Below are 14,401 nucleotides of genomic sequence, written 5' to 3' on the forward strand. Positions count from 1 at the left end.
GGTGCGAGAGTCCGAGCTGCCAGAGCGCAGCCAACAAGAGGTTTACATTCTAGAAATGCTGACGTTTGAACCCAAAGAACCCTGAGTCACGGTAGAGGGAAATCAAAATATAACCTGTTTACTACGGGAACACATGGGAATGCAAAGCCATTAATCAAGCAGGATGGCTCTGACTGTCTCCCTTCACAGGGAGGAGGGAGATGCGAGCAGAGCATCAAAGGGCTGGGTGAGAAGGGAGGGGGGAATGCAAGGGTCAAAGCGGCGAAAGTGAAAGTAATCGAGCAGAGCATCAAAGGGCTGGGTGAGAAGGGAGGGGGGAATGCAATGAGCAGAGGAGCAGCTGTGCACGTGCATGTGTGATCTGCACTCAAGGTTTAGGCCAGCCAAAAGACTGGGTAGCACTTTGAAAAACCCACATATAAAATGTCTCTTCGAGCCTTTGGCTCACAAGACCTAAAAAGGTCCACTTAAGGCAGGCCCCACAGGTCAAAGTCCTGAGCCACTTCTGGATAAAAACCCCACCTGTGGTCGGCAAGATGATGGTGACCTAGGTTGTTGACTCGGACGTTAAAAGCTAGATGGTTGGCTACCATCATTGGCCCATGTTGGTGTGACCAAGTCCAGGGCATTAGCGCTTACTGGCAGGTGAGACCCCTCACTTCTCCTGGCTTGTTGACATACCACATTGTGGTTGTGGAGGACCTACATAAGCCAGCATATGCAGGAGACCAGGAGGATTCAAGAACTCAGAGTAGGCTTAAGACTTTCAGGACTGGAATCAGAGCTCTCACCCAAAACATCGGAATCACATCCAGAATGTCATGGATTCTCGGAGGAGAGAATGCCTCGAGCAAGGTTGTATCCTCTATGAACAGGAGATTCTAGGAGACTTGGGTACATTGATCATAAATAAGTCTACAGAAGTAAGTCAGTCATCTGCAGGTGGTGCAACACCAACAGTGGCGAATCAGCTTTGAGCAGCAAGTCACAGGTACAGAAACACAGCGATGCCCACCCTTTTAAGATGGGCTGTGTGCACCATCATCACTTTGAAGACTCAAGATGCAAAAACCAATTCAAAGGGAAGACTCGTAAATTGGTAACGAGTGGAACCGGCCACTGAAAGTATTTCTAATATGAATAGAATATCGCAATATGAAAGCACATGTACTGCATCCAATCGTCCGCATCCAGCACTAGCATAACCTGAGTGAGGGATAGCATCCTGAACTTCTCCTTGCACAGGTATCAAGTCATTAGCTTGAGGTCTAGGATCAAACAAAGGCCGTTGTCCTTCCTGACCACAAGAAAGTACTGAGTGTAGGGCCCCTACTCAAGTTCCTGCTCTGGTAGCAACACCATTGCTCCTTTCTGCAGCAGGGGCACCACCTCAGTTTGCAGTGTCTGTGGATAATCTTCTGAAGTGCGGGCATGTGGGGAAGGGAATTGAGGAGGATGCTGCTGGAAGAGTAAACCCCTTTGCTATGATTTGCAGGACCCACTGGTCTAAAGTAACGGCATTCCATGCTTATAGAAACCCATCCTCCGACAGAGAAGCTAGTTTGGTTTCCATGGTGGTGCAGGTGAAGAGGAGAAAAAAAGATGCTGGACCAGAAATCAAATCCCCTGCTCCTGCCCCTGTAGGATCGTAAAAAGGGGATAATGCTACTATTTACCAGCTGGTGCGGATTTGCTTTGTCAGAATTAAAAGCCTCAACTGAAGGCTTTAGGTTTCCTAGATATTTTGCAGCGTCTGTACACTCTTTGAAACATTTAAGCATGTCTGCCTTTGGACCAAAAAGCACCTCAGTCAAAAAGCATGTTAATCAATGTACTTTGTATAGGGCAGCCATGCATGTCTCAGTTGGGTAACAGAAGAGCTCATGACCCTCACAACTAGTGCACTGTGCCTAGGCCTGCTCTGATGTGAAAAGAAGCATCCTATTCACCACATACTCTCTTTGCAAAATGGCCTCTGTAGTGTTACGGTAGATTAGGGACCTCCAGTGCTGCAATATCCCAAAGGATGTGGGAGTAACCGCCCAAAAGGCAAGCTGTGTTTAGCAAGCATAACCCTAGGCCTCCCTATCAGGTGAGCATAGGTAGTGGAAGCTCCTGAATTCAGCTTAGTAGTGGAGGCGACTTGAACCACCATACTACCTGAGGAGGGATGAATGAATGAGAAAGCTGGGTCTCCAAGAGACGGTCTATAGCATAATGCTGTTTGGTTTACCGCTGGGTATGATAAAGGTTAGGAACATGGACCCTTTACAGCTTTTTAAGGGCTTCATTAAAGAGAAGCAGAGATTCGAGAGTAGTGATGTTGAATTGTAGGGCATCAGTCAATACTCCACCGATAGAATATTTATTTTGAAGGTTTTATATAGCGCAAACAAGACCATTGCGGGTATCAGAGCGCTTTACCAAGCAAATGTAGGCGATACATAGGCAAATTGTAACTAACAGAGCTCCATAAAAATCCAGGGTTGTATAGGTATATAGGCAAATTGTAACAGGCATAGAATTCCATACAAATCTAGGGTCCTATAGACACATATAAGCCTGGCTCAAGTGAATTTAGCTACGAGAAGAAATTTATCTTCTTTTTTAAACGCTGCAATAGAAGGATTTAGTCTGGTTTCAGAGGGCAATGCATTCCAGATCAAGGGCGCCATCCCCGAGAAGGTACGGTTGTAGGTTTTCTTCGTGGTTTCAGTAGGTTACTGCCACTTCTAGGAGGATCTGTTACCACACAAGAGCACCAATTTCAGAGCTAGATAGCTGGGAGTGTTATGATGAAAGGCTCTATGCATCAGGCATGCAATTTTTAGATGAATTCTGGCTTCGAAGGGGAGCCAGTTAAGGGATCTGAGGTCTGGGGAGAAGTGAGAGGTTTTTTTGGATCCGGTAATGAGTCTAGCTGCTGCGTTGATTGAAGCTCTTAGAGGGGCTTTTGAGGATCTGGGAAGGCCGCAAAGAGACACTCCCATATTCCACTCTTGGAATAACTGGTGCTTGAACTGCCAGTTTGAAGTCCTTTCGGGCAGGAAGGGTTTTAGTTTTCTTAAAGTGTTGATCTGAAAGTTTGCTCCTTTTGTTGCTGCGCTGGTGTGTTTTTGCATATCTATATTTCTGTCCAAAGTTACTCCCAGCGATTTCGCTGACTCGATAATAAGAGGTTGGCAGTTGAGTGCTGTTAGGTGTTTCAGTCAGTCTTAAATTATGGTTACTTTGGAGGGAGGAGCGATTAGGAGGAATTCTGTTTTGAGGGCGTTTAGTTTTAGGTGGCCGTTGGCCAACCAGGTCTGAGTTTTTTCCAGCGTTGAATTAAGAGATCTGATGTCTTCTAGGGAATGTATCTTTAAGTATAGTTGTGTATCATCTGCGTACAAATGATACTGCGCGTTAGAGGAGTTGAGGATTTCGGTGAGTGGTTCCATGAATAAATTAAAGAGTACAAACACCTCAGCTGCTTTCTTAAGCACTGTATGACATGAAGCCCTTTCGCAGATGCTAAACCAAGGATTGAGTCAATATTCATGTCAGACACACTCTGAAGGGCTATCAAATGCCATGAGTCGGAGGAGGGTAATAGGTTAGCATCATCAGGCTCCCCATTGCCATCTGAGGACTGCTGGTCCCAGTCTGACCCAAAGAGATGGTTTATATTATTCCAATACAACCTTTGGGCACCAGATCCTCCTCCTTGCTACTTCTCTTCTCAAGAGGCACCACGCTGCTTTTCTAGACCACGTGTTCTTTACAGGTTACAAGAGTGGTTCCTGAACAGGTGAGGGCAGAAGCATGGAGGAAGGCCCAGGGGTGTTGCAGGTGTTGGCAGCTGTGTGTAGATTCAAAGGCGGTGCTACTGACTGCACTGACATCCACACGGCCAGCTCTGAAGAGGAACCCAGCCAAGGACCAAAGCGAGATGGCACTAGGGGGAACCCGTATGGCACCAAACGCTGGACTTTGAGTGGAGCCCTGAATAGTCCCATGGGGCAAACAAATGCACCAGAGAGAGCTGCACTCTCTTGAACATGTCCAGCAGACAGAAGGAAGAAGGTTGGATCTGTACCAGGCCACAGAACTATGGTTAGCATTACCCTCGGCACAGGAGGGTGCAGAGCAGGAACCGGGCTGGTGACATCAGCAAAGCCAGAGGGGAAGTACACCACTAACCTCAGCTCTGGAGAGGATGGAGCCTTGAACAAGGACTTGGATTGTGATCTCCCGATCGAAAAGGAGTGTTTTACCCCCCTTTTGACCATGCCTTGTTCCCTTCGAAGACTTGGAAAATGGTTATCAATGCATCACACCATGCGCAGGTAAACTTAAACTTCTTTGGTGGAGACGTATCCCTAGAATATAGACAAAAATATTTTCCTCCAAGATCTTAGGAGAGAAACACAACTTGCGGAAACAAACCCAGAACTAACGCCAGGATTCCTGGGTGGGAGCTAAATATATGGCTCTAGTGACATCACCGTGGCACCATTTCTGCTGTCGACATGGAGTCAGCGCGCCCTACAGGTGCCAGGAGAGCTGTGTGAGAAGTTTCCAGGTCAAGACTGGGTGCCTAGATTATTCAAAGGTGAGGAACCTACAGGCTGAATTATCCACCAGAAGGCATAATGGTCTTGGACAGGTAAGTTCATGAACACATATGCCACAGTATGTACATTCTCAACTTTCACCAAATTTATAGAGATGAGGGTGGATCATGAAAGCAATAGCCATTGCGGCACTGGTAATTGGATCCAAATCCGCCGGGTCATTCGCTTCATTTGATGCCAAGGGCCTGGTCTGCCTTATTGAGCACTACACCGTCCACTGGCCTGGTTATATATAGTACTACATGCTAGAAAGTGAATTGCAAACATTTCTATTTAATGTAGTCACAGCAACTGCTAGCCTCAATAGCTATAGCTTTCAATAGCAAAATGTACGAGAGCACTCCAAGGAAATAGATATTCGGAACAATTGTTTGTTTATTTTCGCTCAGACTTTTAGTAACATCAACTGCTGTTTCAATTATGCCTTGTTTAGCAATAAAGAAACTTTGAAGTGTATATTTGAATGGGCTACTACATTTAGTTTTTTCTTTAATAAAAATGAAGGGTTCTCTTTTTCAATGTTTTACTTTCCAAGTGGCCATGCTCTCGAGCCATGTAAGGAGAGCCTAAACCCCATCACAGAGTTCAACTCAACTTGAATGTCTGCTGGTTTTCGATGTGACAGAGAATAAGTCTTGAGACCCATTTAAGATGCAGAGAAAAGAAAAAGATACTCGGTGGAAACGGCAGGAGTGAATGGTGATTGGTTGAGACCATGATGGTTGCCAGGACCCTAGAAATCTGTCAGGCTGTAACCGCTCTAATTTAAATATTTTTATCGGATTTAATATACCCCAGTAATAATGTATAAAATGAAGCGATCCCCACTGAAGCCTGTACTGAATGCTGCTTGCAGACTGGAACGTTCCCCTCTTACTCAGATGTATTGGTTTAGACAGAGACCATGCGACACACATACGATTGTTAGCCCGATCAAGTTTGATCCTTTGCGTACTTATTAGTCAAAAATCTCGGCTGGGATGATTCGAACGGAGACAAATTACTGTTGCATGTTGGACGTTTGGTGTGGTTAAAGGAGGCACAGGAGCGCACCAGCTGCACCAATGAGATTGAGTGGCTCCCATGCAATGACCGCTATGTCTTAGCTAAGGAATCTATTTAAGGAACCCATGGAGGCCAGGTAAAGTACATGATAATTTGGGGTTAGAATATTTTCAAGACTATCACTCACTATGTGATTAATGTTCGCAGAGATATGGACAGCATATATATGTTATTGACGCTTTTATTCAAGCTGTATAGTGGAGACGTTAATATGGATGCAAGGCTATTTGTACTACTGTTGCTGTGCGCTGCCTATTGCTCTTTCAAACCAATAAAAATAATAAAAACAGGAGAGGACAGCTGGTAGACAAGGTTTCCGAAGTGTCAGTGTAGCTGATGTTATGACAACATGATGGCACATCTAGGAGGAGGGTAAACAGACACCACGTCCGCACGTAGGACGCCTAGGTTGTCTACTGCAGAAGACCAAATGCTGCAGTAGTCTCTTAAGATGCAGGTGTGAGCGTACGCCAATGCCATGACAGGAGGTGCTAATACTTTCAACTGGGTTGGAGATGAGAGACAGGCAGGGAACCCCGTTTACAGAAGCCGGCTAAGACGATGCCGACTCCACTGTACCGCCTCTAGCGAGAGCCACTACACAACATACTGTAAAGGTATATTTCGACTAGTATAACCTCCCCGATTGCAGACGCTTCCCATATATCAGCGACAGGGTTGGTTCATGCTCCCATCAATCTCCCTTCTCCAGCACCACCGGAACACCGCCTTTTGGTAGTCACCTTACAGGATCTATTTTTAGTGACTTTTAGGGGACAATGAGATCATTTATTAGAGACACCTACAAATAATGTAACTGTACACGATAAAAATACAACAAATATTCGGAGGACATGTTCTAGAAACAACGCCTCTACCAAAATATAGAGCTCTAGCCCTAGAAAAATCTAGACATGTGGACTACTTACCAGTGCCAGTTGTTAACGTTGGTGGCATCTGCTCTCTGCTCCACGATCCAGCGAGGATCTCCCTGGCCCCACTTGGCCATGCCGATTCCGTTCTCCTGGTTTCCGAACCGAACCTCTTTCTGCGGCTCAACACCGCTCTTCACCAACGGGTGCAGTGCCTGATCGCCGTGCCCCAGGAGCCTGCCTATTCGAAGTGCCTCTGGGGCCTGCACGCTCTGTACTGCTGAGACACGCTCAATCCAGCGAGCTGGGGAGCCTGCTCCCAGTCCCAATAGCTTTTCGGTTGTTTGTCCAGAAGAGAGTGCTTTGGTGCCTTCGCCGAAGCCTGCTAGTCCTGTGCTCTGTTCCCTTTTGTTTGCTTCGGATCTTGCTCCCCGCACTATCTCCTCCAGCTGCCCAGCCTGTCACTTCTTTTTCAATTGGGAGATCCTTGCGTAGAAATTACTAGAAAAGCCTGGAAAATGCCGGCCCTGGCGACACTTCCGGCCCCGCCTCCTGCTGTAACAGACAGGAAACACTAGCTGACAGTGAAGTTTAGACTGCGCATATGAAGGCAACCCCCCCCCCCCCCCCCTCTTTAAAGTCAGGCAGCTTGATCCTGACGCTATACATATATAAATATAGCAGTTTTATATCGTGCGAAATAGATCCGAAGATATTGGCGCACTTAACGTAAGCACCAGTTACATCACACAGTGGACTCATTCATGTTTTTGTAGGTACGGAGAGCTCAAAAGATTCGTAAAGATTAGAATCACAGAATGTTGGACCACATAATGTTGGTCCACTTCTCCAGATCAAAAGTCGGCTACCCTAGTTGTTACACCGTAGCCTTAGTTGTAATTACGCCAGCCCACACCGTTTTCAAAATGAAAAAAGGACGCCATATTTAGGTTGCTTCGTATTTCTCGTTTAGCAAGTGTCTTCTTGGGCGTGCATGAGCTCTGAGTGTTGAGTAAATAAATTAATATTAAAGAGACACCATAAAGCAATAGATCGGGCATATTTAATTAATACATGAGGGTCCTAGAATGGCAGAACATTTTATTTTATACAACGTATCTTTAAATCTATAGACGGCCTCTATAAGTAAGCTGTTTTCTTTGTATACGTTTTTTATTTTTTTTATTTCAGCCACTGTTTTGAACGATATACATATTTTTGGGTGACCATGAGGCGGATGATCCTTTTTACAAAATGGCGCCTTGTTTGCAGTGGAGTACTATGTCTACTGCAATGCACACATTATCGTTGGAGCCGGCTGCTGTTCTTTAGTACCGACTAGGACCCGGAACTGATCTGCTAGGAGATGTAGTCCAGTGGGAATTACACTCCTATGCGAATGACCGACTTCGTCTTTACAATTGAACTACATTGCCCACAGTATTGCATGGCAACCAGACCAGTATACCTGAAGTGGGGATGCGGTAGCATATACAACAGAGGGTTCGTGTGAACAGGAAGGGGCCTAGGATGTCAATGTAAGTAGGGATGGGGCAGTGGGGCGTCAATGTCCATTCCTAAGCAAAGACAAAGTGATGTCACGTGAGTAGGTGTGTAAGGGAAACAATTGCCGATTATCTCAAACAGCTGTATTATGTCACACATTCAGGCACAGTCGACGCATATGCTGCCATTTATTTACACTCTCCCTTAACGTTATAAATAGTGTAGAAGGGAGGGAGATTACAATAGGTTTTAGGTGACTGAGTGAGACATTTTTGTTGAAAGATTAGCTAGTTGGTGCTTATCTATTTGCTGCATCAGTGTATTGAAAGAGATTATATTGTGGTGGATGACGACATTGTAGCTGGTGTGAAGTGTTGGAACTGGGGCGGGCTGCGCAAGAGTTGCAGTTCGTGACAAGACATGCTAAATGAGAGTTTACAGAGATTATGTTCGAGCATCTGATTTAGGCACTAGTATGTAAACGTAATTCCATATTCAAGCAGGGATTAGCCATGCCTAAATCTTTAGTATCTTGGATAGTGGTTGAATTATGTATTATTTTTGTGCATTCAGCACTTGAGTGGTGTCTCTGTAGAGCACTGCAAGAGATCAATGGCAGAAATACTTTAAGAAGCAAATATGCATTAGACGCATAGTTCTTGATGTTTTAGAATATTTACATAGGTTGGTTTTTCATTGATAAATGCTATAAAAACAGACTCCACCGTTACATTGCTCAAAGTGCTCTACAACATAAAACAAACGTGTGCATAATGATAGACGGTCCATCACGTATCTTTTAGAAAGGACATTAGGCATTATGGTTTAGTTATGAGCATGTAGGTAGACAGGATTCAAACTAACAAAACTGTCTAGACTGTTCTTTGAAGAACACTTAGTTTAACGGTCCAAAGGCAATTTTATGGCAAGACCGGAGGCTCCTATTATGCTATCTTTTCTTGCATTTATTAGAATAGCAGCAAGATAAGCGAAAAACTACACTCCCCAGAAGGCTGTAGGAAAGAACTACTGGCCAATGGGGAGAACAATACCAAAAAACAAACCAATCAGGACAGGCCAACCATATATGGGCTTATCTGACCGCAAGCAGTCCTCTTTTCTTGCTGCTCGCAGTCAGATAAGTCGCATTTTCCATTTCTTCTGTCAAATATTGTGTCGATAAAGTATTTAAGCATATCTGCTGCTGTATATTTGGTTTCCCTAAGCTCCGCTCGCTGCGCGGCGTTTCCATGGTGATGTCTTTGTTGCCGTTAGAGCCCCGTCTTTGAATTTCAGCGCGTCTGTTCGCGCGCGCCTGCGCGCGCGCTTTGTTTATCTTACCGGCTTCGCTCGCAGCTTCAGTTAGACTCGCCTCAGTGACCCCTGTCAGTGCTGCATTTTCTCGTGTTCTGTGCTGCCTGTCAGCGCTGTTGGTAGCTTCGTGCTCTCAGCCCCCTCAGCGCTCGCCTGTCTTCCTTGGCCACACCTCCTTTGGAAGCTCATCTTTCACCGGCAAGCCTTTTTTCTACACGCCCCTTTGTTCCTTTGCTCAATTTAACCCTTTACTTTCCAGTTTTAATGGAAATGGAGGTTCCCAGCTCTCCTGAGCTTGATACTGAGGAAAATATTAATTTAAAATCGGATTTGAGCCATTTTATTAATTCTTCTGTGGAGTCTGCAGTTGAACATTCCATGCAGAAGGTGTCTAAAACCATGGAGAATTCTTTAATGCGTATGATGACCAAAGCTTTGGCCCAGTCTGCGGGGGAAAGCAGAAAACGTAAACTGGTTCCTTCCACTATTTTACCCCGTAAAGTGTCACATGTGGTCAGCGAGGTTTCCTCGCGCAAGATTGAGGACGATGTTCCTCCCAGGCCTCAGTCAAAGGAGGGGATTTCTTTGACATTTGGCAAAAGTAAAGCCAAACTTAAACATGTGGAGGTTCCTAAGAAGCTGGTCATTAATACTATCCAGGATACGGATGATGATGATTTATGTGACACAGATGACGATCCACTCTTTGATATTTTTGGTGTTGACGAGTCTTCACCCAAGAAGCAAAAGTTATCTCCCTTCGAGTCCGAACCCATTCTTGACTCAGAGGGCATGCCCATGTTTGATCCTGCTTTAATTAGACATCCAAATTCGACGGAATGGTTTCCCATTCCCCATGTGGGAGAGTATATATCCTCCAAGCTACGACAACCTCTGGATAAATCTGTCAGAGCAAAATTGAAATCTGAATGTCCCAAACCTTCTTTGGCCTCCAACATTACGGTCACCCCCACTATTGACCAACCGCTCCTCACCTTCTTTTCAAAGTTCGGCAAGGACCCTCGTAAGGGGGTGGATAGAGCATGGTCCTCTTGTCAGGACAAACTTTTGGATATGGTGGGTCCTCTTGCCCGTATTTTAGATCTGGCAGAGTCAGCGCGCTCTGAGGAGTTAGTGCTAGATCCTGAAGAAGTTTCCCTCTGGGCCCAACGTACTTTCTGCTTATTGGGCAATGCCAATGCCGCCATTACGCATGAACGGCGCAAAGGTATCCTAATCAAATTAGACCCTAAGTTAGCCAATCTGGCTTCTCAGGACCCTGGTCTCAAGGCGGACGGCCTACTTTTCGGTGATTCCCTGGTCAAAGACCTGTCCAAATTTGTCTCCACTTTTGCCTCACTTGACAAGGCCCAACTTTCTATAAAAAAGGTTTTTGCTCCTCGGGTTTTTGGCAGGGCCGGCAGAGGCAGGAACCGCTCTTCCGGCCGTTCTTCCAACTTCCAAGGTTCCAGAGGTGCCTCCAACGCCGGTTTCCAAGAATACAAACCTCAGTTCTATCCCCAGCGTGGCCGTGGCTTCCGGGGTCGTGGACAAAGAGGCCACAGAGGCAACAACAACAACTCCAACTTTTCCCAACAAGGTAAGCCTGTCTTCTGGCCCTCCAGTGGGAGGACGTTTAGCTCTTTTTCTAAACAAATGGCAATCCCTGACCTCGGACCCTTGGGTCCTCAGTTCCGTCCAAGGTTATCTCATAGAGTTTTACGCTCCACCTTTCCAGGTTACTTTACCTCCTCCTCTGGTTTTTTCCGACGACGTGTCGCGTCTGATCTCTCAAGAAATTCATTCCCTGTTGACAAAGAGAGCTATTCTAAGACTCCCATTCGATCCCTCAGGTTTCCTAAGCACATTGTTTCTGGTTCGCAAAAAGAACAAAAAGATGCGCCCGGTCATCAACCTCAAAGTTTTCAATCAGTTTGTTGTTTACAGACATTTCAAAATGGAGACCATTATTCACCTGCGAGACACTCTACGAGTCAGCGATTGGTTTTTCCGCTTGGACCTTCAAGATGCGTATCTGACAGTGCCTATCCATCCCTCTCATTCCAAGTTCCTCCAGTTTCAATGGCTGGACGTAACTTATCGGTTTTGTTCGCTCCCCTTCGGTCTTTCTTCGGCTCCTTGGTGTTTCACCAAAATCATGAAGCCCGTTGTGGCTTATCTTCGAGCTTTAGGAATTCGTCTGATTATCTATCTGGACGATATTCTTTTGATGAACGTGAGCAAATCAGGTCTCCTGCGGGACCTTCAGGTGACCCAATCCCTTCTGCTCGATCTCGGGTTTCTTATCAATCCAGACAAGTCCATGTTGATTCCCTCCCAAAGCGTGGATTTCCTGGGGTTTCGCGTAGATTCTCCCTCGGCATCTCTCTTTCTCCCTCGCGAAAAGATCGCAAATATCCGATCAGAAATTTCTCAGGTTCTTTCCCTTCCCCAAATCTCCCTTCGCTCCCTGGCAAGGATCGTGGGGCTTCTCTCCGCTTCCATTCAAGCCATCTTCCCGGGTCCTCTTCATTATCGAGCCCTTCAGCGTTTAAAAATACGACCTCTGCGTCAGGGGCTGGCTTATTCAGATCTTATCCTCCTAGACCAAGACTCTCGCTCCGAACTTCAATGGTGGATAGACCATTTAGATGCGTGGAACGGAAGGACCATCTTCGCCACGGCCCCAGATCTTGTATTAGAATCCGATGCCAGCCTGGCGGGTTGGGGCGCCCGTTGTGGACCAATCTCGACTGGAGGTACATGGTCTCTAGAGGAGTCGTCATTGCACATCAACTGTTTAGAGATGCTTGCAGGCTCCTTTGCAATCCGCAGCCTCGCAAAGAACAAGGTAAGTTGTACGATTCTTCTCCGGATGGACAATGTTTCTGCGGTCCGTTACATCAACCGTCTCGGTGGCACAAGATCCAAACCCCTGGCGGAGCTCGCCAAAAGTCTATGGCATTATTGCCTTCTCTACAATCTCTCCCTCCAAGCCGAGTATCTCCCCGGCAATCTCAATTCCGTGGCGGATTGGCACTCTCGGTTTCTCCGGGATTCCAGCAACTGGAGGCTACTTCCCTCCGTGTTTCATTCTCTCTCTCTCAAGTGGGGCCCTTTCTTCATCGACCTATTTGCGTCCCGCCTCAATTCCCAGTTACCTCGCTTTTACAGCTGGCGCCCGGATCCGCTAGCTTTAGCGACCGATGCGTTCCTTCAGGATTGGTCTCTTCATCTCAATTACGCTTTTCCTCCCTTCATTATGATCAACAGGGTTCTTTCCCAGATTCGACGCCAACAAACTTCTCTAATCCTGGTAGCGCCCTTTTGGCAATCCCAGATATGGTTTCCTTCTCTGCTGGAACTAGCAGTGGACTTTCCGGTCCTTCTTCCTCATTCCACAGATCTACTTCTGGATCCTCGAGGTTCCCCTCACTCCCTCATTCTGGACCGGTCCCTGACTCTTTCGGCCTGGAAGCTCTCCGGCCTCTCTCTACTGACCAATTCCTTTCTCAGGAAGCTTCTCTCTTTATCAGCCGGGCTTGGGCTCCCGGCACTTCCAGAGCATACAATTCCGCTTGGTCTCTTTGGTCAAGCTGGTGTCTGGAACGGTCTATCGATCCCTTTTCAGCCTCTGTGACTTTCATTGTTAATTTTCTGGCCTCGGAAGCCAGCGCTGGCAAGTCCTATCGCACGGTGAACCTGTACAGATCAGCCATTTCACTTAATCATCAGCCCATCGACAATAAACCAGTGGGCTCTCACCCACTGGTTTGTCGTTTGTTAAGAGGAGTCCGATTTTCCAAACCTCCGTTGGCTAAGTATTCTTCTTTATGGGACGTTAATTTGGTTTTTAAATTGTTTATGGATTGGCCTGACAATGCTACTCTGTCTCTAAAAATGTTATCTGCAAAGCTTACTATGTTGTTATGTTTAGTTTCAATTAAACGTGTCTCTGATGTCAGGGCTTTAGATCTTTCTTCTAGGCAGTTTTCCCCTACTGGAGTGTTGTTTCAAGTGCAGAGACGCACTAAGACAAATTTACAATCAGTGTTTTATCCTTACTTCCCAGCTCAACCAAAATTATGTGTGGGTCGCTGTTTAAAGGCTTATGAGCAGAAATCTGCTGACTTTAGGACTTCTTCTCATACTCAATTGCTCATTTCTTTCCGCAAGCCTCACCGGCCTGTTTCTTCTGCTACCCTGGCCCGTTGGGTCCGTTGGATCATGTCTCTTGCGGGCATTGATACCTCTGTGTTTGGTGCTCATTCTACCAGAGGCGCCATGGCTTCTAAAGCCTTTTGGTCAGGCTCCCGCCTGGAAGATATCCTTAAGTCAGCAGATTGGTCTAACGACAATGTTTTCAAGTCCTTCTATTGTAAACCTGTGGCTACTGCTTCTTCTTTGGTTGTTGATATGCTTTGAACTAGCATAATAGGAGCCTCCGGTCTTGCCATAAAATGTAGATTTTCCTAATAAGTTATGTCGGAAAGTCTTAATTTTATTAAAGACACGGAGGCGAGTATTATCCCTCCACAACAGCTCTAATTTGTTCTGTTTTCTCCCCCCCTTAGGTACTCCAGCGTTACCACCGCCTTCCTCATGAGCCTGGTCCTATCTCACCGGAGTTCTCGACGCCCTCGTCCATCTGTCTGCCTTCATGGTTTCCTCAGGATGTTTCCTCCATGGTGTTTATGATTCAAGAACTCTTTACCTGGATATTGACTGTTTACTTATTGTTATTTTTGGTTCCTTTGTTTTCGACTTCTTCATGATTCGCACAAGAAAAGAGGACTGCTTGCGGTCAGATAAGCCCATATATGGTTGGCCTGTCCTGATTGGTTTGTTTTTTGGTATTGTTCTCCCCATTGGCCAGTAGTTCTTTCCTACAGCCTTCTGGGGAGTGTAGTTTTTCGCTTATCTTGCTGCTATTCTAATAAATGCAAGAAAAGATAGCATAATACTCGCCTCCGTGTCTTTAATAAAATTAAGACTTTCCGACATAACTTATTAGGAAAATCTACATTG

The 14,401-nt window shown here is 46.0% G+C and overlaps 2 protein-coding genes across 4 annotated transcripts in view; one reads left to right on the top strand and one right to left on the bottom strand.

Moving 5' to 3' along the window:
• AHSA1 (activator of HSP90 ATPase activity 1) overlaps positions 1-7,122 on the bottom strand; it is a 128,037-nt gene extending 120,915 nt beyond the window's left edge. Inside the window, exon 1 of one of the 2 annotated variants that reach the window (XM_085626642.1) lies at positions 6,611-7,122. In XM_085626642.1, coding sequence (XP_085482768.1) covers positions 6,611-6,690 — 80 coding nt within the window. In that variant the 5' untranslated portion in view covers positions 6,691-7,122. The remainder of the gene's footprint in view (positions 1-6,610) is intronic. The other variant, XM_085626641.1, reaches the window with a different exon arrangement.
• A 772-nt stretch (positions 7,123-7,894) lies between these two features.
• The window catches only part of VIPAS39 (VPS33B interacting protein, apical-basolateral polarity regulator, spe-39 homolog), a 360,975-nt gene continuing 354,468 nt past the window's right edge, over positions 7,895-14,401 (top strand). Inside the window, exon 1 of one of the 2 annotated variants that reach the window (XM_085626643.1) lies at positions 7,895-8,091. The gene's annotated coding sequence lies outside the window, so the exon portion shown is untranslated. Of the gene's footprint in view, positions 8,164-14,401 lie in introns of both variants that reach the window. The other variant, XM_085626644.1, reaches the window with a different exon arrangement.

Source organism: Triturus cristatus, chromosome 9, assembly GCF_964204655.1.
Source record: "Triturus cristatus chromosome 9, aTriCri1.1, whole genome shotgun sequence".
In the NCBI taxonomy this organism is placed as follows: Eukaryota; Metazoa; Chordata; class Amphibia; order Caudata; family Salamandridae; genus Triturus; species Triturus cristatus.